Raw genomic sequence first — 24,697 nt, 5'->3', positions numbered from 1 at the left:
CGCCTTAAAACCAGTTGCTCCAGGCAGATGAGGCTCATTAACCACAGATGGTAGCTCATCTAGGAGGGAAAACTCCGATTTCAAACCTCCACTGTCTTGCGACTATACCCGCTCATGGGAAAGGCTTTGGGAGTAAACCCCAAGGAAAAATCCGGAGTTGGAGTCCCAAAGGCGGTTGACTGCTGTACCCAGCACCGGCACGGCAACTCCTGCGATGCTGCTGGCACCAAACTGTATCGACTTTCATCGTTCCTTTGGACCTGTCATCAGCATGGAGAGGGGGGTCCCACTGCATGGGCAACAGACGGATCTCCATATCAACTCTGCCCTGGCTTGGGCCCCGGAGAAGCCACTCCCAGTGACTACCAGAGGTGCAGTACCCATGGTCGACCATGAACAACGGAGGCTACACACACTCACACCTTTCCTATAATACCATGGGCTCTTAACTTGTTAAGCACCTTGTCAAAGGCCTTCTGAGAATCCAAGTACACAACATCTACCAATTCTCCTTTGTCTATCTTGCTTGTTATTTCTTCAAATAATTCCAACAGATTTGTCAGGCAAGATTTCCCCTAGAGGAAACCATGCTGTCTTTGGCCCATTTTATCATATGGCAAGTACCCTAAAACCACATCCTTAACAATTGACTCCAACATCTTCCCAACTATTGAGGTCGGAATAACTGGTCTCTAGTATCCTTTCTTCCACCTCTCTCCATTCTTGAAGAATGCAGTGACATTATGTAATGAACAGGATTTGATAAGCGATCTCGCAGTAAAGGAGCCATTAGGAGGTAGTGATCACAATATGATAAGCTTTTATCTGCAATTTGAGAAGGATAAGGGCAGCTCGGAGGTGTCAGTGTTGCAGATGAACAGGGGAAACTATGGAGCCATGAGGGAGGAGTTGGCCAAAGTAGTTGACTGGACGGATAGCCTAGCAGAAAAGACAGTGGAACAGCAATGGCAGGTATTCTTGGGAATAATGCACAAGGTGCAAAATCAGTTCATCCCCCAGAGAAGGAAGGATTCAAAGGGGGGAAAGGGGCCACAGTGGTTGACAAAGGAAGTCAGAGTTTGCATAGCATTAAAAAAAAGGAAATATGACAGAGCTAAGGTGAGTGGGAGGTCAGATGATTGGGAAGTGTTTAAGGAACAACAGAACTTAACTAAAAAGACAATACGGGGAGAAAAAATGAGGTACAAACGCAAGCTAGCCAGGAATATAAAGGAAGATAGCAAAAGCTTTTTTAGGTATGTGAAGAGAAAGAAGATAGTTAAGAACAATGTTGGGCCCTTGAAGAATGAATTGGGTGAAATTGTTATGGGAAACAGAGAAATGGCAGAAGAATTTAATGAGTACTTTAGATCTGTTTTCACTAAGGAAGACACAAGCAATCTCCCAGATGTATGGATGGGCCAAGGACATAGGGTAACAGAGGAAATGAAACAGATTGACATTCGGAAGGAAACGGTGATGAGAAGACTGATGGGACTGAAGGCTGACAAATCCCCAGGTCCAGATGGTCTGCACCCTAGGGTACTAAAGGAGGTGGCCCTGGAAATTGTGGATGCATTGGTAATCATTTTCCGATGTTCCTTAGATTCAGGATCAGTTCCTGAGGATTGGAGAATGGCTAATGTTATCCCACTTTTTAAGAAAGGAGGGAGGGAGAAAACAGAACTATCGACCTGTCAGCCTGACATCGGTGGTGGGAAAGATGCTAGAGTCCATTATTAAGGATGAAATAGTGGCATATCTAGATAGCAGTGATAGGATTGGGCCGAGCCAGCATGGATTTACCAAGGGCAAATCATGCTTGACTAATCTGTTGGAGTTTTTCGAGGATGTAACCAGGAAGTTAGATGGGGGAGATCCAGTGGATGTAGTGTACCTCGATTTTCAGAAGGCATTTGATAAGGTCCCACATAGAAGATTGGTGGGTAAAATCAAAGCTCAGGGCATCAGGGGGAAGGCATTGACATGGATAGAAAACTGGTTGGCAGATAGAAAGCAAAGGGTAGCGGTGAATGGGTGTTTCTCGGAATGGCAGGTGATGACTAGTGGGGTGCCACAGGGCTCGGTATTGGGACCACAGCTGTTTACCATTTACATTAACGATTTGGATGAAGGCATAGAAAATAACATCAGCAAATTTGCTGATGATACTAAGCTGGGTGGCAGTGTGACATGTGATGAGGATGTTAGGAGAATTCAGGGTGACTTGGATAGCTTGGGTGAGTGGGCAGATACTTGGCAGATGGCGTTTAATGTGAATAACTGTGAGGTTATCCACTTTGGGAGTAAGAACAGGAAGGCAGATTATTATCTGAACGGTGTAGAGTTAGGTAAGGGAGAAATACAAAGAGATCTCGGAGTCCTTGTTCATCAGTCACTGAAGGTGAATGAGCAAGTGCAGCAGGCAGTGAAGAAGGCTAATGGAATGTTGGCCTTTATTACAAAGGGAATTGAGTACAAGAGCAAGGAAATCCTCTTGCATTTGTACAGAGCCCTGGTGAGACCACATCTGGAGTATTGTGTACAGTTTTGGTCTCCAGGGTTAAAGAAGGACATCCTGGCTGTAGAGGAAGTGCAGCGTAGATTCACGAGGTTAATTCCTGGGATGTCTGGACTGTCTTACGCAGAGAGGTTAGAGAGACTGGGCTTGTACACGCTGGAATTAAGGAGATTGAGAGGGGATCTGATTGAAACATATAAGATTATTAGGGATTGGACAAGATAGAGGCAGGAAATATGTTCCAGATGCTGGGAGAGTCCAGTACCAGAGGGCATGGTTTGAGAATAAGGGGTAGGTCATTTAGGACAGAGTTAAGGAAAAACTTCTTCTCCCAGAGAGTTGTGGGGGTCTGGAATGCACTGCCTCGGAAGGTAGTGGAGGCCAATTCTCTGGATTCTTTCAAGAAGGAGCTAGATAGGTATCTTATGGATAGGGTAATCAAGGGATATGGGAACAAGGCAGGAACCGGGTATTGATAGTAATTGATCAGCCATGATCTCAAAATGGCGGTGCAGGCTTGAAGGGCTGAATGGTCTACTTCTGCACCTATTGTCTATTTGCAATTTTCCATTCCTCCAGAACAATGCCAGAATCAATTGATTCTTAAAAGTTCATAATTATTGCCTCCACAATCTCTTCAACCACCTCTTTCAGAACCCTGAGATGTACACCATCTGGTCCAGGTGACTTATCTACCTTCAGACCTTTCAGTTTCCCATGAACCGACTCTCTAGTAACGGTAACTTCACACACTTCATGCCTTCTGACTGCTGGAACTTCCCCCAAACTGCTAGTGGCTTCCACAGTGAAGAATAATGCAAAATACTTACTATCTCTCCAGCATTGTTTACCAATGGTCTGATATCCACTCTCACCTCTCTTTTACATTTTATGTATCTGAAGAAACTTTTGGTATCCTCTTTAATCATCATGAAGGATCTCATCAACTCTGTTCATGGACTGTTTGTCCCACTCCCATTGGGGAGGAGGCTATGTAGCATCTACACCAGGACCACCAGACTCAAAAACAGTGACCCTCCCCAAGAAGGAAAGCTGATCAACATCTGCACCCACTAACCCACCCCTCCACACCCCCAACCACCACTACTTTATCATTTCCTGCCAGTCACCTTATGTACAGACACTCCTGTGCCTAGTGTCACTTTATGGACATGCAATCAATCTATGTATATAAGCTATATTATGTATTTATATTTATTGTGTTTTAATTATTATTATTGGTTCTTTATTGTATTGTGCTTTGGATCCAGAGTAACAATTATTTTGTTCTCCTTTACACTTGTGTACTGGAAATCATGTTAAACAATCTTGAATCTTTTACCTCGTGCTACCTCAATGCACAGTGTAATGATCTTATCCGTAGAAACAATATGCAAGATAGGTTTTTTACTGTATCTCGGTACATTTGACAATAATAAGCCAATTCCAACTCCATGTCTCTTGCTGAAAATGTTAGTTCTGTCTAATGTCAGTACAGCATCAGCTGCAAAATAAAATCCTTCCAACGCAGAGAGAAGTACAACTAGGTAATGAAACTTGTCCTGATTTAACCATCTATCTCCTACTATCATTCTGGTTTGCTAAATCCAAATGCATGATAAAGACTAAACATAAGAGATTCTGCAAATGCTGGAAATCCAGAGCAACACACACAAAATGCTGGAGGAACTCAGCAGGTTGGGCAGCATCTATGGAGGGAAATAAAAAAGTTTACCATAAGATCATAAGTTTAAGACCAATGTGGAATCCAAGAGCAGCGAGGCTAACTTTGTCCTGCTCGGGGTGGAGCAGAATTAGGTCATTAGCCTATTGAGTCTGTTCCGCTATTTCATCATGGCTGATTTATTATCCCTCTCATCCCCATTCTCCTGCCTTCTCTCCATAATGTTTAATGCCCTGACCAATCAAGAACCTCCACTTCAAACATACCCAATGACTTGTACCTTCTGGGTAAAAAAAACCCTTCTCATCTCTTCTAGACGGATGTCCCTCTATTCTGCGACTGTGTCCTCTGGTCCTAGACTCTCCCACTATTGGAAACATCCTCTCCACATCCACTCTATCTAGTCCTTTCAATATTCAATAGGTTTCAATGAGATCCCACCTCATCTAAACTCCTTTGAGTACTGGTCCAGAGCCATCAAACACTCCTCATATATTAACCCTTACATTTCTGGAATCATTCTTGTGAACATCCTTGAGACCCTCTCCAATGCCAGCATATATATTCATAGTCGTAATGAATGCTCTTGGCCTGAAACATTGATTACTTATTCGTCTCCATAGCTACTGCCTGACCTGCTGAATTCCTCCAGTATTTTGCGTGTGTTGCTCTGGATTTCCAGCACCTGCAGATCTCATGTTTACATCTTAGGTAAATATATATTTGGAGAAAAGGTCAGACAGTCACTTGGTGTCGATAGAAGGAGTCTGAGAGCATGAAGGTGCGTTTTGCTCTGGTGTTCATGTTGACAGCTGAGCTCTGTAGTCCTAATGTCTCCTGTTCACAACAAAAAATAAACAGAAGCTGGTCAGGAAACTAGGTGGATCTCTCGACCGGAATTTTCTTCTTGTCAGCTGATTAAAGACAATGATGCTTGTAACAGTAATCTTTGCAGGATGGGGTCAATTTAATCCTTCCAACCCTGCGTATTAATTTTGTTTGGTGACATCACGAGGAAGAGTAACAAGAAGAAAGCTGATGCGAGGACAGGCAGTGTGTGGTACCTCTGCGCTTTGCTACATTAGATTACAACCCACAAGACAAGATAAAGGTTTGCAGCTTTAGATTTTGTGCGCAGTACATTTAAGACCAGTGTGGAATCCAAGCAGTGAGGCTAGTTTTGCCCTGTTCGGGCTGGTCACGGGAAGGCTGGATTTCTGTCAGCTTGATCTCGTATGTGGTCTGTTGAGGACTTACATCAGAGGTCTCAGTCCAGCCATCTGGAAAAGACAGAGAAAAACGTGGTGGGTTGGGGTTTGTTTTTGTACCTCAGACAAAGAGCAAGAGTGTAAAACAAAGGACCTAAAAGCTTTCTGAAGAATAAGTAATAAGTACTTTATTGATCCTGAGTGGGAAATTCTTTCGTTACAGCAGCAACATTTAAAAACACACTTAGCAGTGTGCAAAATTAACTAATGATAATGCACACAATAATAATGTATCGGAGTGTAATAATAATGTACAAAATAATGAAACAGAGACTATTGTACTATGATGTGTGCCTGCCTGTTGCACAGAGATGAACTGTTGTGTATGCTTATTGCATTTGTTAGGAACAATTTTCTGTAACGACCCTTGTGACAGTGGAGTTGAATGAGCCTGTTTGAAATGGTGCTCCGCTGCTTATTCAGTAGGTCATGGAGAGGATGTGCCTGTTTGTCCATATGGATAACAGGTTTAGTGATCTCCTCTCCACTATCTCAAAAGACTGTGTTGTGGCCAAGGACGTATCCAGCCTTTTTGATGAGTCTATTTAGTCTTTTTGCATCACCAGCACCGACACTGCTCCCCAACATAAAGTCGCAAAGAAGACTGCACTTGCTACAACAGACTGGCCTAAGATTTCCAACATCCTGCTGTGCACATTGAAGGATCTCAGCTTCCTTAGAAAATAGAGTCTGCTCATCCCCTTCTTGTAAACAGCCTTGGTGTTGGTTTTTCAGTCAAGTCTGTTGTCAGGTGAACACTCAAGTATTTGTACTCTTCCACTGCCTCAACTTCTCCCAGAATGTATGCAGGACTCGTCACAGTCCTCTTCCTCCTAAAATCAATCACCATCTCCCTATTTTTTTTTGCTATTTTGATTAATTTTTGTACCAGAAAAAAGCTAATTATTAAGGACTAATGAAGGGTCTTGGCCTGAAGCGCTAGCTGATTAATCATTTCCATAGATGCTGCCTGACCTGCTGAGTTCCTCCAGCATTCTGTGTGTGTTGCTCTGGAATTCCGGCATCTACAGAATCTCTTGTGGTTACTACTTTAGCCAAGTTTTCTGTAGCCAAAGGGTGATGAATCTGTGGAATTCATTCCCATGGACGACTGTGGAGGCCAAGTCATTGGGTATGCTTAAAATGAAGGTTGATAGGTTCCTGATTAGTCAGGGTTTAAAGGTTTCAGAAGGCAGGAGGATGGAGTTGAGATGGAAAACAAATCAGCCATGATGGAATGGCGGCCTAATTCAGCTCCTATGCCTGATGTTCTTATGGTCTATACTAATAAATACTTGAATACATGTGAGGGGTTAGATTTACAACACATTATGTCTGTACTGCTCAGAGGTAATTAAGGAAAGTTGATAGAAACTGATTCAGATTCCGTTTAATTTATTGTCATGATGTAATGAAATTTCTTGGTGGCATGAAATTCACAGAGTAAACAGTGTACACAGTGATAATAAATATAACAATAAATACAGTGATGAGCACAAACTATGTATATATAACTTACAGTAATTTTTATGTCTTGTCAAAGTAAATTTATTATCAAAGTACGTATATGTACCTACCCAAATTTCTCTTAAATGTTGAAATCGAACCTGCATCCACCACTTGTGCTGGTAGCTTGTTCCACACTCTCACCACCCTCTGAGTGAAGAAGCTTCAACTCAGGTTCCCCTTAAACATTTCGCCTTTCACCCTTAACCCATGACCTCTGGTTGTAGTCCCACCCAACCCCAGTGGAAAATGCCTGTTTGCTTTTACCTTATCAATATCCCTCATAATTTTGTATACCTCTATCAAAACTCCTCTTTGGCTTTAATTGAAAACTGTATTTTTTCTAGTGTGATTAGAACCCTTTCAAGGTCACTTTGCTTCATTTAGACACTTCCTGACACAGAATCAGCATTGTACAACTGCTGAGCCAGCTACACCTGGGATAATAACATGAATCTCTCCACCATACTTATCCTTCTGGAGAATCGCTGGCAACTGAGTTGCCCTGGGAGCTGTCACAGTCAGTTATTCCCAATGCAGTCAAGCTCTGGAAATACAATGGATTCCAGTTAATTGGGATACATTGGGATCAGTATATTTGGCTCAATTAAGCAGCTGCTCCAATTTGCCGAAGTTTCATGGAAATAGCTAAAAAATATAAAAAAAGATAAACTACTATTTAATTGACTACCAAATGATGTATTTAAATAAAACACAGAACAAATTGGAACACTATCAATACTACTACAGAACTATAAAACTGTGCCACAATTTTCAAGGTGGCAACCATCATTCCAGTACCAAAGAAGGCAACAGAAACCTGCCTAAATGACTATCGTCTGGTGGCATTATCATCAACTATTATGAAATGCTTTGAGCAACTGGTCATGGAGCATATTAAAGCCTTTCTCCTGGCTACACTGGATCCTTTCCAGTTCACTTATCACTCAAATTGATCTGTTGATGATGCAATTGCCTCTGCTCTCCACTCTGTCCTGTCCCACCTGGAAAATGGGGTCTCATATGTTAGACTGCTGTTTATAGACTTCAGTTCAGCACTTAACACTATCATACCCCAGAAACTGGTGGGGAAACTATCCTCAGTGGGTCTGAACATCTGCAATTGGATACTGGATTTCTTAACAGTAAGGCCACAGTCAGTTCATGTGGGCAGTAATGTCTCTCGTCCCATTACGCTGAGCACTGGCGTTCCCCGAGGCTGTGTGCTCAGCCCGCTGCGGTTCACACAGCTGACGCATGATTGTGTCGCAGGATCCAGCTCAAACCAGGTCATCAAGTTTGCAGATGACACAACAGTCAAGAACGATGAGACAGAGTATAGAGAGGGAGTGGAGCGACTGGTGGATTGGTGTGAGAAGAACAACCCAAGCCTGAACATGGCGAAGACAAAGGAAATCATTGTGGACTTCAGGAAGGTGCAAAGCAAACCACCCCCCTTTGCGAATACATGGCTCCTCTGTAGAGAGAGTTAAGTGCGCCAGGTTCCTGGGAGTTCACATCACGATGGCTTCACCTGGTCCCTTAATATCACCTCCCTGAACAAGACACAGCACTGCCTCTACTTCCTAAGAAGACTGAGGCAAGAAAAGCTCCCCTGCCCCCATCTTCACATCATTTTACAGGAACACCATTGACAGCATCTCCATCTGGTATGGGAGCAGTCAGGCATCAGACTAAAGTCCCTACAAAGGACTGTGAGAACAGCGGAGAAGATCATAGGGTCTCCCTACCACCCACTGGGGACATTTGTCAGCAGCGCTGCATATGCAGGGTCCTTAGTATTATTAAGAATCCCACCCATCCATCCAGCATCCTCTTTGACTTTCTACCATCAGGCGGGAGACTATGATGATAAAAACAAGAATGTTCAGGATTAGAAAGTTTCTTCCCCCAGGCCATTAGGCTTCTGAACACTTGGCCACATCATATTCAAAGTGTCACTGGTTAATTTGTTCCGTATCTTTTTTTTTAAACAAAATATACTTTATTCAAAAATAAATTTAGGTACAATAAACCATTCAATAACTCTCAGTCCTTTACAAATGTTTCCATTACAGTCTTTACATTCCCACTTTTGCAACCCAGGTGGCACTCTGTTATTCCATATTTACATACAGTGGTTTCGGGGTATACACCCCGCCACCCACCCCTCAACTCCCACGGGAGAAGGACCCTAGACTGTGGTCCTTCCCCACCGGGCCTTTGCGGTGGCTGCACCGAGTTTGAGTGCGTCCCTCAGCACGTACTCCTGCAGCCGAGAATGTGCCAGTCGGCAGCATTCCCTCACGGACATCTCCGTGTGCTGGTAGACCATCAAGTTTCGGGCCGACCAAAGAGTGTCCTTGACCGAGTTGATGATCTGCCAGCTGCACCGGATGTTGGTCTCGGTGTGCGTCCCCAGGAACAGCCCATAGATCAGAGAGTCCTCTGTTATGCAGCTGCTGGGGTTGAACCTCGACACAGCCCCTTCCATCCCCCTCCACACCTTCCTCGCGAACCCACAGTTCCGTATCTTACAATATTTAATATTAATGCACTTCAGTTTGTTATTTATGTGTGATTCATCTGTAGATTTTATCCTTACCTTCATAAGTTACCACTTATTATGTATGGTATGTGTATACTGTGCTTTACAATCTGGCTCGAAGAAACGCCTTATTTCTTTATGCATTATACACTTATATATATTATATGCATGCATATAGTTAAATAACAATAAGTTTGACTTGATTAGCTCCTAATGGTTATCAATGGAGGAACTCATCCAGTGTGTACTGCCATGTTCTTTTGACTGACTGTAAATGAACAAAATCAGCAGACCCACCTAGTGCAGATGGTGGTCTGCCTTCATACAATGCTTCGGATGAATGCATCCTCCAAATCTTCATTTTCATTGTAACATTCAAGACGATTGTTGATATACCTTCAAATTCTTCATAGTTCCTAACTTTATGAAGTACTGAAATTGTTTCATTTTCACTCCCGCCCATTTCAGGATCTCTAACCCTGAACGTTTGAAACCGCAGTTAGCAAAACAATTCTGAATTATTTTACTGCTTATTTGTCACCAACTATCAGTGACAAAAGTTACTGCTGTTTGAACAGAAGTATATGCAACTAATGTTATTTTAAAACTGTTCGCTGTAAGCACAACGCAGTGTCTATCAGCCACACGTGCGTGTGACTGACGCTAGTTAGAAACTGTTTGATTAGTACCTGCCCCAATTGAGCGCCATAGTGTCTCAAATATATGAAGGGAATCCTGGCTATTTTCTTGATTAGTTTTTGCTCCTTAACAGTTGTTCCATGTAAGTGCTGCCCCGATAAACCAATGGCCTAATTAACCGCAATCCACTCTATACAGAACTGAGACTCGAGTAACCCAATTTGTTTCATTAGCATCTGAGTTTGTTTTATTTCCTCTGACCAGCCACATGAACTTTGCTCACAGCCTCCCTTCAAATTCAAGGCACCAACTCTCTGACCTCAGGATGCTCCCAATCCTCTTTCTTCACTTTCCAATTGGTTTAGTTGTTGCATGGCCAAACCGTTTCTACTCGATGGGCTAAATGGCCTAATTCTGCTCCTATATCTTATGTTCTTACTGACAGGAGAAGTGGCAAAGGTGTGTTACTGGTGCCACTTCGGGCCAATAGGGCTCATCAACTGTGGTTGGCAACTCATCTAGGAGAAGGAAAACTCTGATCTCAAACCCTATACCCACTCATGGGGAAGGCTTCGGGAGTAAACCCTGGGAATAATTCCAGAGCTGGAATCCCTAAGGCAACACTTACTGGCAACTCCTGCAACACTGCTGTTGCCAAACTGTATTGGTCTCGGCTGTTCCTTTGGATTCAGTTGCATGGAGAAGGGGAGCCAGCGACATGGGCAACAGCTTGCTCTCCATGTTGTACTGCCCTGGCTTGTGTATCACATAGACAGCTGGGACACAACATCCATGGTCAACCCCGAGAAATGGAGGGCCTTCAATGGTAATATACATACAATACAGACAATAAAACAACAGTAACAAAACAAGCTCCTCCCTTCCACTCACCCACCCATACATATGGACAGTTCTCTAACCCCAGCATTCCAGTCTCCTGTCTCCAGGCTTTGGCCAAGGGCCTTCAACTTCTAGACTTCCAATTGATCTATAGGCTTCAGTCTTTGGTATCAACCCCCAGACTAGCTGATGGTGGGAGCCCGAAGTGCAAGCTTGAATTCTGGGCTCACAGACAGATTGCCCCTCATGTGTTCTGCTCATAGATACATTTGATGATCTTCATGAGAATCAGAATCAGGTTTAATATCACTGATATATGTTGTGAAATTTGTTAACTTTGTGGCAGCAGTACAATGCAATATATATATATAATAGTTGAATTAAAATAAATAGTCCAAAGACAGAAATAAAAAAAGAAGTGAGGTAGTGTTCATGGGTTCAATGTCCATATCATCCACATCGCAGGCCTTTGAGTGCAGAGTGGAGGCCAAGACTCTGGATGTCCTTCATCACCTTGCCATGTCATTAGTCTTCAAATTCTAATCCGGCCTGACCTCGAACCCTCCACATCCCAGTCCTCACACCCTTACCTAACCTTTAACTCCCCCATATCCCTGTTTCCAAGACCGAATGCTTAAACACAGTGAGATTGAACACGGCTATCTCACTGTTGGTTTAAGCTCAGTGGGGTTGAACAAGTATGCGCATGATGAGCTGGGTAGTTTTGACTACCCGTAGTCAGGCCTTCCGGTTCCAAGGTTGTCAAGCCGAGGAGTGGTAGTGGGGACAAGCTCCCACTACCTATAAGTGCTCCTCACGGCATGCCCCTCAAATAGCCTCTGACAACCAAGTCCAACTCCTGGCCTTCTCATGTGGCTTAGCCTCTAAGCCCAGCGAAATTGTTTTTACTGACAGGAGAAGGGGTGAAGGCAGGTCAACCTGGGAAGGCAGTCCATCTAAGAGAGGGAAAACTCTGATTTCAAACCTCCGTTGCCTTATGCTTATGGGAAAGGCTTCAGGAGTAAACCCTGAGGACAAATCCGGAGCTGGAGTCCCTAAGGCAGTCAGACGTTGCCTTCAACCTCGCTCTGGCAACTCCTGCAACGTCACTGGTGCCAAGCTGTATCAACCTTGCCCTTCCCTTGGACAACATTGGTGGTGTGGAGAGGGGAGGCTTGCTGCTTGGGCAACTGCCGGTCTCCATACAGCCTTGCTCAGGCCTGCACCCTGGTTCCAGGCGCAGATCCATGGTCTTGCGAGACTAACAGATGCCATCACAGGTCAGGCCTTCCAGTTCGCTGTAGTTTCCATACCATGCAGTGATGCTCTCTACTGCACATCAGTAGAATGATGTCAATATAGATGTGTAAAGTCCAGCTTTCTTCAGCCTCCTCAGAAAATACAGGAGTTGACTGTGTCAAGATTGTTGTGGCAGCATGCAAGGTTGTGCATGATGTGCAGTCCCAGGAGTTTGAAACTACTTGCAGTTCCCCTGCTGTGCTGCTGATGGAAAGTGGGGTGGGAGTGGTGCGAATTTTCCTGAAGTTGATTATCATCTCCTTTGTCTTGTTGACATCAAGGAAGAGGTTATTTGCTTGGCACCAGGCCTTGAGCTCTTCCACCTCCTTTCTGTAGGCGGTCTCATTGTTGTTGCTGATGAGCCCCAGCACTGTCGTGTCATCAGTGAACTTGATGATATGACCATTTGGGTGTTTGGCCGTACAGTCATAAGTGAGCAGAGTGTACAGCATTGGGCTCAGCACACAGCTCTGGGGGGCAAATGTGTTGAGGATGATGGGAGAGAGGAGCAGTTGTGCATCCTGACTATCTGAGGTCTGTTGGTTCGGAACTTTCCTGTGTTCTGTGTTGTTTTGTTGAACATTGTGGGCATGCTATGTTGGTCCTGGAATGTGCAGCAACAGTTCTGGGCTATATCCTTAGGTTGTGTTGGTTGTTATCACAAACAATGCACTTCACTGAATGTTTCAATGTTTAGTTGATAAATAAATCCATCAGCGGTCGGTCTTGTTTCCTATTTGACGGCGCATTGTATCTAAGCTTATGTCATAGCACATGGATGAAATTAAGCCCAGGTGGGTTGTTGGTAAGCTGGCTGTGGACACAGAGATCTCACCTATGCCTTACTACCATGGTCAGATACAGATGCAGAAGAATCCCCAGGCTATGATCATTGAAAAGGAAAGTCAGTGGTAAAGCTCTCCCATGGCAATATATACAGATGTCTGAAAGGAGTTTGTATGTTCTCTCCGTGACTGCTTGGGTTTCCTCCCACGTCCCAAAGATGTACTGGTTAGAATTAGTGAGTTGGAGATATGCTATGTTGGTGCCAGAAGCATGACGACACTTGCGAGCTGCCCTCAGCATATCCTCTGACTCTTGGTCGTTAGCAAAAATGTTGCCTTTCACCATATGCTTCGATATAAATATGACACATAAAGTTAAATCTCTTATTAATACAACTTAACTGAATTACACAATTAAAGATAATTTGAAAGATACAAATTTACTCCTTGCACTTGCATTTACATTCCTGTTTGTGAACCTTCTGTGGCTCATCTCAAAGTACAAAGTTCAAAGGAAATTTATTATCAAAGTACAGTCTGAACTGACTGGGTTCTACAAGTGAGGAAATAGAGGATCCAATTGCACAAGGAGCTATTCAGGCTAAAGTGTTGAAAATTATTGATTGAGGGGATGAAAGTATTGAACTTCAAGCTATATTTGATAATCAGCATCCTAAGGTATCGACCTTTGCTGTCCAGATGTCCTAGGTTGAGTGAAGAGCTAATGATATGGCATTTGCTGTGGACCTGTTGTGCCAGCAGGCAAATTGTTATTGATGCAAGTCACTTCTCAGGCAGGAGTTGGTAAGTCTAATCACCAGCCTCTCAAAACACTTCATCACAGTAGATAAGTACTACTGGATGATAGTCATTGAGTTAGGAAACCACGTTCTTCTTGGTCATCGGTACCTCAGCTGGTACCTTAGGCGGTACCCCAGACTGCCAAAGTGAGAGATTAGAGATCTCAATGAACACTCCTGCCAGTTGGTCAGTTACTCCATCTGGGCCAGATGAGTTCTGTGGGTTCACCCTCCTGAAGAATGCTGTCATGCTGATCTCAGAGAATGAAATCATCGGATCACTGGAGGACTGTGGGAATTTGTGGTTTCCTCCATGGTTTGATGGTCAAAATGAGCATATAAAGCATTGAGCTCACCTGGGAGTGAAGCCCTGTTGTCACCAATGTCGCCTGGTTTCTCTTTGTAAGATGTAATTACATTCAAGCCCTGCCATAGCTATTGAGCATCCTTCAGTGATTCGTTTGGTCTGGAATTGTCACTTTCATGTGAGATGGCTTTCCAGAGATTGTACCTGAACCTCTTGTAACTTTGCTTGCCAAATCTGAAAGCCACTGAGCCATCCCTCAGCAGGTTGTAGATCTCATAGTTCATCTAGAGCTTTTGGCTGGGAAGACTCTGAATGATTTTGTCGGGACAAACTCGACTATGACTGTTTTTATAAAGTGACAACCATTCTGTCTGATCCCCTGATGAATTATTGAACATGGCCTAGTCCACCAACTTGGAGCAATCCTGTATCCATCGTACAGGGGTTCATACAATTTACTGGACCAAGTGATAATAAAATATCAGGGATCTGTAGAAACACACTGGCTATTAGTGTCACTGTGGGAAATAAAACAGTTCTTCCTGATGAGTTGACACAGTATCTGTATAAATCCTAATTAAAATTTTAAAATGATCATTGTCCAGGAATATGCACATATAATATTTCCTGAAGATTAATAAACTTGGTCAGATTGCGCTCAGTTAGAACCAATGGATGCTTAATCCAATGTGTCATATTTAATCATTTAATATACTCCATTGATTGGCCTCATCTCTCTGACACAGTGGTGTCAAGAAAACAACCTCTCCCTCAATGTTGCAAAAACAAAGGAGCTGGTTGTGGACTACAGGAGGAATGAAGACGGGCTAACCCTTATTGACGTCAATGGATCTGGGGTTGAGAGGGTGAACAGCTTCAAGTTCTTCAGCACCACATCACCGAAGGCCTCACGTGGTTGTACACACCAGCTGTGTGGTGAAAAAGGCACAACAGCACCTCTTTCATCTCAGACGGTTGAGGAAGTTTGGTATGGGCCTCCAAATCCCAAGAACTTTCTACAGGGGCACAATTGAGCGCATCCTCACTGGTTGTATCACTGCCTGGTATGGGAACTGTACCTCCCTTAATCGCAGGACTCTGCAGAGAGTGGTGCGGACAGCCCAGTGCATTTGTAGTTGTAAACTTCCCATGATTCAGGACATTTACAAGGACAGGTGTGTAAAAAGGGCCCATAGAATCATTGGGACCCAAGGCATCCAAACCACAATCTATTCCAGCTGCTACCACCCGAGAAGCTGTACCGCAGCATAAAAGCCAAGACCAACAGGCTCTGGGACAGCTTCTTCCACCAGCCCATCAGACTGCTGAACTCATGCTGATTTGAGTGTACTCTATATTACACTGACTATTCTATTTGTTATAAATTACTATGATTGTACATGGCACATTTAGATGGAGCCATAACATAAAAGATTTTACTCTTCATGTATGTGAAGGATGTAAGAAATAAAGTCAATTCAATTCAGTTCAATTTGGTTTTATTGAAAGATGATTCTAACAAAGCTTTGGCGCAGAATGTGGAAAAATAACATAAAAAAATAGACTTAGGTTCAGCAGAACTTCTAGTAACAGAAAATCAGATCCAGGTGCTCTGTTGTTACAGCAGGACTGAATTCAGCACCATTGAAGCCTGTGAATAGAAGGGAAGTTTTATTAATTTGAGCAATAAAAGTATTTATTCTTATGTTTTGTGGTGCTTTAAAATATATTCAGGTTTGGTTTAGATGAACTGATTATAAAACAGTGAAATTGTACATTCAGTTGTAAGTGAAAAGTATTCACAGTGCTCATAATATTCACAACCATTATTCCTTTCTACTGCATGGTAGTTTTAATAAAGAATCACACACCATTTTACAAGACTTGGTAGTGTCACCTCTGTAAGGGAAGCGAGCCTGGAATTTAGGTTAAGGGGTAACTTGTGTATATTGTGGAGGACTTTAGTAGACAGGGAGAATTCATTTCCACTGGGGCAAAATTTAACTTTAGGTTAACTTAAACACCACCCATTAACCCATCTCTCCACAACCCCAACCACCACTATTTTATCATTTCCTGTCAGAGTCATCTTATGTACAGACACTCCTGTGTCTAGTGTCACTTTATGGACATACAAACAACCTCTCTATATAAGCTATCTTATGTATTTATATTTATTATGTTGTTATTATTTTTATTATTGTCTCCTTTGTGTTTTTTTGTTGCCTCGGTGTAACAATTATTTTGTTCTCCTTTACACTTGTGCACTAGAAATTACATTAAACAATCTTGAGATGTTTAAAAGGTTAGAGTCAAGCCTTTCAACCATAGTGCCAGTAAACAATTGAACAAAGAGATGATGATATGAGTTTGAAATGTGCTTTACAAATGTTCACTGATGCATGGGTCACCAGCTTTATCGCCACTGGTGCTAGGTTCTTAATCTGACTGGAAAAGTTCTAACGCTACCTGAGACTACACTTGTGTTTCTCTCTCTCAACTTGCACTAGTGTCTTTCTGGTGTAAGCTATGTGATTTACTCTATCTTAACTTAAATTGATGCTAACTTATGCTTGTCATGCTTCTAATGTACCATACCTTGGGCTTGTGTGCCCAACGTCAATAAACCTTAACTTTAAAATTCAAGACTGGGAAAATTTTGTGAATCAAAGATATTAAAGGTGTACAGTGCAAATGAAGGTGCATGGAGCGAGGTCACATCTCAGCCTTAATCTTACTGAATGATAAAAACAGGCTCAGATGACTGAATATTACTTCCAGTTTTTCTGTTCAACATAATCTAAACTGATACTTATACAACTGAGTCTTGACATTTAACAGTCCAGCTTTCAATTCACATAGGGCAAAGCTTTACAGCACCAGTGAACCAGGTTCAATTCTGCCACTGCCTGTAAGGAGATTGTATGTTCTCCCCATGACCATGTGGGTTTCCTGAGGGAGTATCAGTTTTTACCCAGAGTCCAAAGGTTAATTGGTCACATGGGTGTAATTGAGCTGTGTGCGTTTGCTGGCACAGAAGGGTCCGCTCCATGCTGTATCTCTAAAAAAAATAAGAACATAAGAACTAGGAGCAGAGTTGGCCATTTGGCCCATCCAGCTGATCTGGTCATGACTCAGGTCTACCTACCTGCCTTTTTCCCACAACCCTTAGTTCAATTTTCTACTGCGGAGCTCTGGATCTCAAAGTTGCACCATTTATTTCCCCTCTTTCTGCTCATTCATTACCTTGTGTCATCTGAGAGAGGAAAATCATAGACAACTGAGGGAAGGGAGCTATGGACAACCAAGAGACGGGAGCTATGGACAACCGAGAGAGGGAAGTTGTGGACATCAGAGAGAAGGAAGTTGTGGACCACAGAGGGAAGGAAGTTGTGGACAACAGAGGGAAGGAAGTTGTGGACAACAGAGAGAGGAAGTTGTGGACATCAGAGAGAAGGAAGTTGTGGACCACAGAGGGAAGGAAGTTGTGGACTACAGAAAGAGGGAAGTTGTGGACAACAGAGAGAGGAAGTTGTGGACCACAGAAAGAGGGAAGTTGTGGACAACAGAGAGAGGAAGTTGTGGACCACAGAAAGAGGGAAGTTGTGGACCACAGAAAGAGGAAAGTTGTGGACCACAGAAAGAGGGAAGTTGTGGACCACAGAAAGAGGGAAGTTGTGGACAACAGAGAGAAGTTGTGGACATTAGAGATAAGGAAGTTGTGGACCACAGAGAGAAAGAAGTTGTGGACAACAGAGAAAAGGAAGTTGTGGACAACAGAAAGAGGGAAGTTGTGGACAACAGAAAGAGGGAAGTTGTGGACAACAGAAAGAGGGAAGTTGTGGACAACAGTGAGAAGGAAGTTGTGGAGAACAGAGAGAGGAAGTGGTGGACAACAGTGAGAAAGAAGTTGTAGACAACAGAGAGAAGTTGAGGACAACAGAAAGAGGGAAGTTGTGGACATCAGAGAGAAGGAAGTTGTGGACCACAGAGAGAAGGAAGTTGTGGACAACAGTGAGAAGGAAGTTGTGGACAACAGAGAGAAGTTGTGGACATCAGAGAGAAGGAAGTTGTGGACAACAGAAAGAGGGAAGTTGAGGACAACAGAGGGAAGTTGTGGAGAACAGAGAGAGGAAGTTGTGGACAACAGTGAGAAGGAAGTTGTGGACAACAGAGAGAAGGAAGTTGTGGACAACAGAGAGAAGGAAGTTGTGGACCACAGAAAGAGGGAAGTTGTGGACAACAGAGAGAAGGAAGTTGTGGATAACAGTGAGAAGGAAGTGGAGAACAGAGAGTGGAAGTTGTGGACAACAGTGAGAAGGAAGTTGTGGAGAACAGAGAGAGGAAGTTGTGGACAACAGTGAGAAGGAAGTGGAGAACAGAGAGTGGAAGTTGTGGACAACAGTGAGAAGGAAGTTGTGGACAACAGTGAGAAGGAAGTTGTGGACAACAGAGAGAAGGAAGTTGTGGACAACAGTGAGAAGGAAGTTGTGGACAACAGTGAGAAGGCAGTGCTGGACAACAGAGAGAAGTTGTGGACAACAGAGGGGAGGAAGTTGTGGACCACAGAAAGAAGGAAGTTGTGGACAACAGAAAGAGGGAAGTTGTGGACAACAGAGGGAAGGAAGTTGTGGACCACAGAAAGAGGGAAGTTTCTGGACAACAGAGAGAGGAAGTTATGGACAACAGAGGGAAGTTGTGGACAACAGGGAAGTTGTGGACAACAGAGGGAAGTTGTGGACAATAGAGGGAAGTTGTGGACAACAGAAAGAGGGAAGTTGTGGACAACAGTGAGAAGGAAGTTGTGGACAACAGAGAGAAGGAAGTTGTGGACAACAGTGAGAAGGAAGTTGTGGACAACAGAGAGAAGGAAGTTGTGGACCACAGAACGAGGGAAGTTGTGGACCACAGAGAGAAGGAAGTTGTGGACATCAGAGATAAGGAAGTTGTGGACCACAGAGAGAAGGAAGTTGTGGACAACAGAGGGAAGTTGTGGACAACAGAGAGAGGAAGTTGTGGACCACAGAAAGAGGGAAGTTGTGGACCACAGAGAGAAGGAAGTTGTGGACATCAGAGAGAAGGAAGTTGTGGACATCAGAGAGAAGGAAGTTGTGGACAATGGAGAGAAGTTGTGGACAACAGAGAGAGGAAGTTGTGGACAACAGAAAGAGGGAAGTCGTGGACAACAGAGTGAAGGAAGTTGTGGACAACAGAAAGAGGGAAGTTGTGGACAACAGAGGGAAGTTGTGGACAACAGAGAGAGGAAGTTGTGGACAACAGTGAGAAGGAAGTTGTGGACAACAGAGAGAAGTTGTGGACATCAGAGAGAAGGAAGTTGTGGAGAACAGAGGGAAGTTGTGGACAACAGTGAGAAGGAAGTTGTGGACAACAGAGAGAAGGAAGTTGTGGACAACAGTGAGAAGGAAGTTGTGGACAACAGAGAGAAGTTGTGGAGAACAGAGGGAAGGAAGTTGTGGAGAACAGAGGGAAGTTGTGGACAACAGAGAGAGGAAGTTGTGGACAACAGAGAGAGGAAGTTGTGGACAACAGAGGGAGGAAGTTGTGGAGAACAGTGAGAAGGAAGTTGTGGACAGCAGAGGGAAGTTGTGGAGAACAGAGAGAGGAAGTTGTGGACAACAGAGGGAAGTTGTAGACAACAGAGAGAGGAAGTTGTGGACAACAGAGAGAGGAAGTTGTGGACAACAGAGGGAAGGAAGTTGTGGACCACAGAAAGAGGGAAGTTGTGGACAACAGTGAGAAGGAAGTTGTGGATAACAGTGAGAAGGAAGTTGTGGACAACAGAGAGAAGGAAGTGGAGAACAGAGAGTGGAAGTTGTGGACAACAGTGAGAAGGAAGTTGTGGACAACAGTGAGAAGGAAGTTGTGGACAACAGAGAGAAGGATGTTGTGGACAACAGTGAGAAGGAAGTTGTGGACACCAGTGAGAAGGAAGTTGTGGACAACAGAGAGAAGTTGTGGACAACAGAGAGAGGAAGTTGTGGACAACAGAGAGAGGAAGTTGTGGACAACAGAGAGAAGGAAGTTGTGGACCACAGAAAGAGGGAAGTTGTGGACAACAGAGAGAGGAAGTTATGGACAACAGAGGGAAGGAAGTTGTGGACAACAGAGGGAAGTTGTGGACAACAGAAAGAGGGAAGTTGTGGACAACAGTGAGAAGGAAGTTGTGGACAACAGAGAGAAGGAAGTTGTGGACAACAGTGTGAAGGAAGTTGTGGACAACAGAGAGAAGGAAGTTGTGGACCACAGAACGAGGGAAGTTGTGGACCACAGAGAGAAGGAAGTTGTGGACATCAGAGATAAGGAAGTTGTGGACCACAGAGAGAAGGAAGTTGTGGACAACAGAGGGAAGTTGTGGACAACAGAGAGAGGAAGTTGTGGACCACAGAAAGAGGGAAGTTGTGGACAACAGAGAGAGGAAGTTGTAAACCACAGAAAGAGGGAAGTAGGGGACAACAGAGGGAAGGAAGTTGTGGACAACAGAAAGAGGGAAGTTGTGGACAACAGAGGGAAGGAAGTTGTGGACCACAGAGAGAAGTTGTGGACATCAGAGAGAGGGAAGTTGTGGACAACAGAGGGAAGGAAGTTGTGGACCACAGAGGGAAGTTGTGGAGAACAGAGAGAGGAAGTTGTGGACAACAGTGAGAAGGAAGTTGTGGACAACAGAGAGAGGAAGTTGTGGACAACAGAAAGAGGGAAGTTGTGGACAACAGAGGGAAGTTGTGGACAACAGTGAGAAGGAAGTTGTGGACAACAGTGAGAAGGAAGTTGTGGACAATGGAGAGAAGTTGTGGACAACAGAGAGAGGAAGTTGTGGACAACAGAAAGAGGGAAGTCGTGGACAACAGTGAGAAGGAAGTTGTGGACAACAGAGAGAAGTTGTGGACATCAGAGAGAAGGAAGTTGTGGACAACAGAAAGAGGGAAGTTGTGGACAACAGAGGGAAGTTGTGGAGAACAGAGAGAGGAAGTTGTGGACAACAGTGAGAAGGAAGTTGTGGACAACAGAAAGAGGGAAGTTGTGGAGAACAGAGAGAGGAAGTTGTGGACAACAGTGAGAAGGAAGTTGTGGACAGCAGAGGGAAGTTGTGGACAACAGAGAGAGGAAGTTGTGGACAACAGAAAGAGGGAAGTCGTGGACAACAGTGAGAAGGAAGTTGTGGACAACAGAGAGAAGTTGTGGACATCAGAGAGAAGGAAGTTGTGGACAACAGAAAGATGGAAGTTGTGGACAACAGAGGGAAGTTGTGGAGAACAGAGAGAGGAAGTTGTGGACAACAGTGAGAAGGAAGTTGTGGACAACCGAAAGAGAGAAGTTGTGGAGAACAGAGAGAGGAAGTTGTGGACAACAGTGAGAAGGAAGTTGTGGACAGCAGAGGGAAGTTGTGGACAACAGAGAGAGGAAGTTGTGGACAACAGAGAGAGGAAGTTGTGGACAACAGAGGGAAAAAGTTGTGGACAACAGAGAGAAGGAAGTTGTGGACAACAGAGAGAAGGAAGTTGTGGACAACAGAGAGAAGTTGTGGAGAACAGAGAGAAGGAAGTTGTGGACCACAGAAAGAGGGAAGTTGTGGACAACAGAGAGAGGAAGTTGTGGACAACAGAAAGAGGAAGTTGTGGACAACAGAGGGAAGGAAGTTGTGGACCACAGAAAGAGGGAAGTTGTGGACAACAGTGAGAAGGAAGTTGTGGATAAAAGTGAGAAGGAAGTTGTGGACAACAGAGAGAAGGAAGTGGAGAACAGAGAGTGGAAGTTGTGGACAACAGTGAGAAGGAAGTTGTGGACAACAGAGAGAAGGATGTTGTGAACAACAGTGAGAAGGAAGTTGTGGACACCAGTGAGAAGGAAGTTGTGGACAACAGAGAGAAGTTGTGGACAACAGAGAGAGGAAGTTGTGGACAACAGAGAGAGGAAGTTGTGGACAACAGAGGGAAGGAAGTTGTGGACCACAGAAAGAAGGAAGTTGTGGACCACAGAAAGAGGGAAGTTGTGGACAAGAGAGAGAGGAAGTTATGGACAACAGAGGGAAGGAAGTTGTGGACAACAGTGTGAAGGAAGTTGTGGACAACAGAGAGAAGGAAGTTGTGGACCACAGAACGAGGGAAGTTGTGGACCACAGCGAGAAGGAAGTTGTGGACATCAGAGATAAGGAAGTTGTGGACCACAGAGAGAAGGAAGTTGTGGACAACAGAGGGAAGTTGTGGAGAACAGAGAGAGGAAGTTGTGGACAACAGTGAGAAGGAAGTTGTGGACAACAGAAAGAGGGAAGTTGTGGAGAACAGAGAGAGGAAGTTGTGGACAACAGTGAGAAGGAAGTTGTGGACAGCAGAGGGAAGTTGTGGACAACAGAGAGAGGAAGTTGTGGACAACACAGAGAGGAAGTTGTGGACAACAGAGGGAAAAAGTTGTGAACAACAGAGAGAAGGAAGTTGTGGACAACAGAGAGAAGTTGTGGAGAACAGAGAGAAGGAAGTTGTGGACCACAGAAAGAGGGAAGTTGTGGACAACAGAGAGAGGAAGTTGTGGACAACAGAGAGAGGAAGTTGTGGACAACAGAGGGAAGGAAGTTGTGGACCACAGAAAGAGGGAAGTTGTGGACAACAGTGAGAAGGAAGTTGTGGATAACAGTGAGAAGGAAGTTGTGGACAACAGAGAGAAGGAAGTGGAGAACAGAGAGTGGAAGTTGTGGACAACAGTGAGAAGGAAGTTGTGGACAACAGAGAGAGGAAGTTGTGGACCACAGAAAGAGGGAAGTAGGGGACAACAGAGGGAAGGAGGTTGTGGACAACAGAGGGAAGGAAGTTGTGGACCACAGAGAGAAGTTGTGGACATCAGAGAGAGGGAAGTTGTGGACAACAGAGGGAAGGAAGTTGTGGACCACAGAGAGAAGTTGTGGACATCAGAGAGAAGTTGTGGACATCAGAGAGAAGGAAGTTGTGGACAACAGAAAGAGGGAAGTTGTGGACAACAGAAGGAAGGAAGTTGTGGACCACAGAGAGAAGTTGTGGACATCAGAGAGAAAGAAGTTGTGGACAACAGAAAGAGGGAAGTTGTGGACAACAGAGGGAAGTTGTGGAGAACAGAGAGAGGAAGTTGTGGACAACAGTGAGAAGGAGGTTGTGGACAACAGAGAGAGGAAGTTGTGGACAACAGAAAGAGGGAAGTTGTGGACAACACAGGGAAGTTGTGGACAACAGTGAGAAGGAAGTTGTGGACAACAGTGAGAAGGAAGTTGTGGACAATGGAGAGAAGTTGTGGACAACAGAGAGAGGAAGTTGTGGACAACAGAAAGAGGGAAGTCGTGGACAACAGTGAGAAGGAAGTTGTGGACATCAGAGAGAAGGAAGTTGTGGACAACAGAAAGAGGGAAGTTGTGGACAACAGAGGGAAGTTGTGGACAACAGAGGGAAGTTGTGGAGAACAGAGAGAGGAAGTTGTGGACAACAGTGAGAAGGAAGTTGTGGACAACAGAAAGAGGGAAGTTGTGGAGAACAGTGAGAAGGAAGTTGTGGACAGCAGAGGGAAGTTGTGGAGAACAGAGAGAGGAAGTTGTGGAGAACAGAGGGAAGGAAGTTGTGGACCACAGAGGGAAGTTGTGGAGAACAGAGAGAGGAAGTTGTGGACAACAGTGAGAAGGAAGTTGTGGACAACAGAGAGAGGAAGTTGTGGACAACAGAAAGAGGGAAGTTGTGGACAACAGAGGGAAGTTGTGGACAACAGTGAGAAGGAAGTTGTGGACAACAGTGAGAAGGAAGTTGTGGACAATGGAGAGAAGTTGTGGACAACAGAGAGAGGAAGTTGTGGACAACAGAAAGAGGGAAGTCGTGGACAACAGTGAGAAGGAAGTTGTGGACAACAGAGAGAAGTTGTGGACATCAGAGAGAAGGAAGTTGTGGACAACAGAGGGAAGTTGTGGAGAACAGAGAGAGGAAGTTGTGGACAACAGTGAGAAGGAAGTTGTGGACAACAGAAAGAGGGAAGTTGTGGAGAACAGAGAGAGGAAGTTGTGGACAACAGTGAGAAGGAAGTTGTGGACAGCAGAGGGAAGTTGTGGACCACAGAAAGAGGGAAGTTGTGGACAACAGTGAGAAGGAAGTTGTGGATAAAAGTGAGAAGGGAGTGGTGGACAACAGAGAGAAGGAAGTGGAGAACAGAGAGTGGAAGTTGTGGACAACAGTGAGAAGGAAGTTGTGGACAACAGAGAGAAGGATGTTGTGGACAACAGTGAGAAGGAAGTTGTGGACACCAGTGAGAAGGAAGTTGTGGACAACAGAGAGAAGTTGTGGACAACAGAGAGAGGAAGTTGTGGACAACAGAGAGAGGAAGTTGTGGACAACAGAGGGAAGGAAGTTGTGGACCACAGAAAGAAGGAAGTTGTGGACCACAGAAAGAGGGAAGTTGTGGACAAGAGAGAGAGGAAGTTATGGACAACAGAGGGAAGGAAGTTGTGGACAACAGTGTGAAGGAAGTTGTGGACAACAG

General features: G+C 44.3%; 1 protein-coding gene across 4 annotated transcripts in view; it reads right to left on the bottom strand.

Annotated features, from left to right (window-relative positions):
* Nucleotides 1–3,913: 3,913 nt before the first annotated feature.
* The window catches only part of rnf130 (ring finger protein 130), a 234,810-nt gene continuing 214,026 nt past the window's right edge, over nt 3,914–24,697 (bottom strand). For 3 of the 4 annotated variants that reach the window (XR_012101564.1, XM_073067069.1, XM_073067067.1), the window contains one exon: nt 15,680–15,848. Coding sequence is in view for 1 of the 4 variants with exons in the window: in XM_073067066.1 (XP_072923167.1) it covers nt 5,349–5,485 (137 nt within the window). In the remaining 3 variants the exon portion in view is untranslated. Of the gene's footprint in view, nt 5,486–15,679; nt 15,849–24,697 lie in introns of those variants that run through there. The other variant, XM_073067066.1, reaches the window with a different exon arrangement.

The sequence above is a fragment of the Hemitrygon akajei genome, chromosome 15 (assembly GCF_048418815.1).
Source record: "Hemitrygon akajei chromosome 15, sHemAka1.3, whole genome shotgun sequence".
Taxonomy (NCBI): Eukaryota; Metazoa; Chordata; class Chondrichthyes; order Myliobatiformes; family Dasyatidae; genus Hemitrygon; species Hemitrygon akajei.
This window is presented reverse-complemented; position numbering and strand designations above follow the sequence as displayed.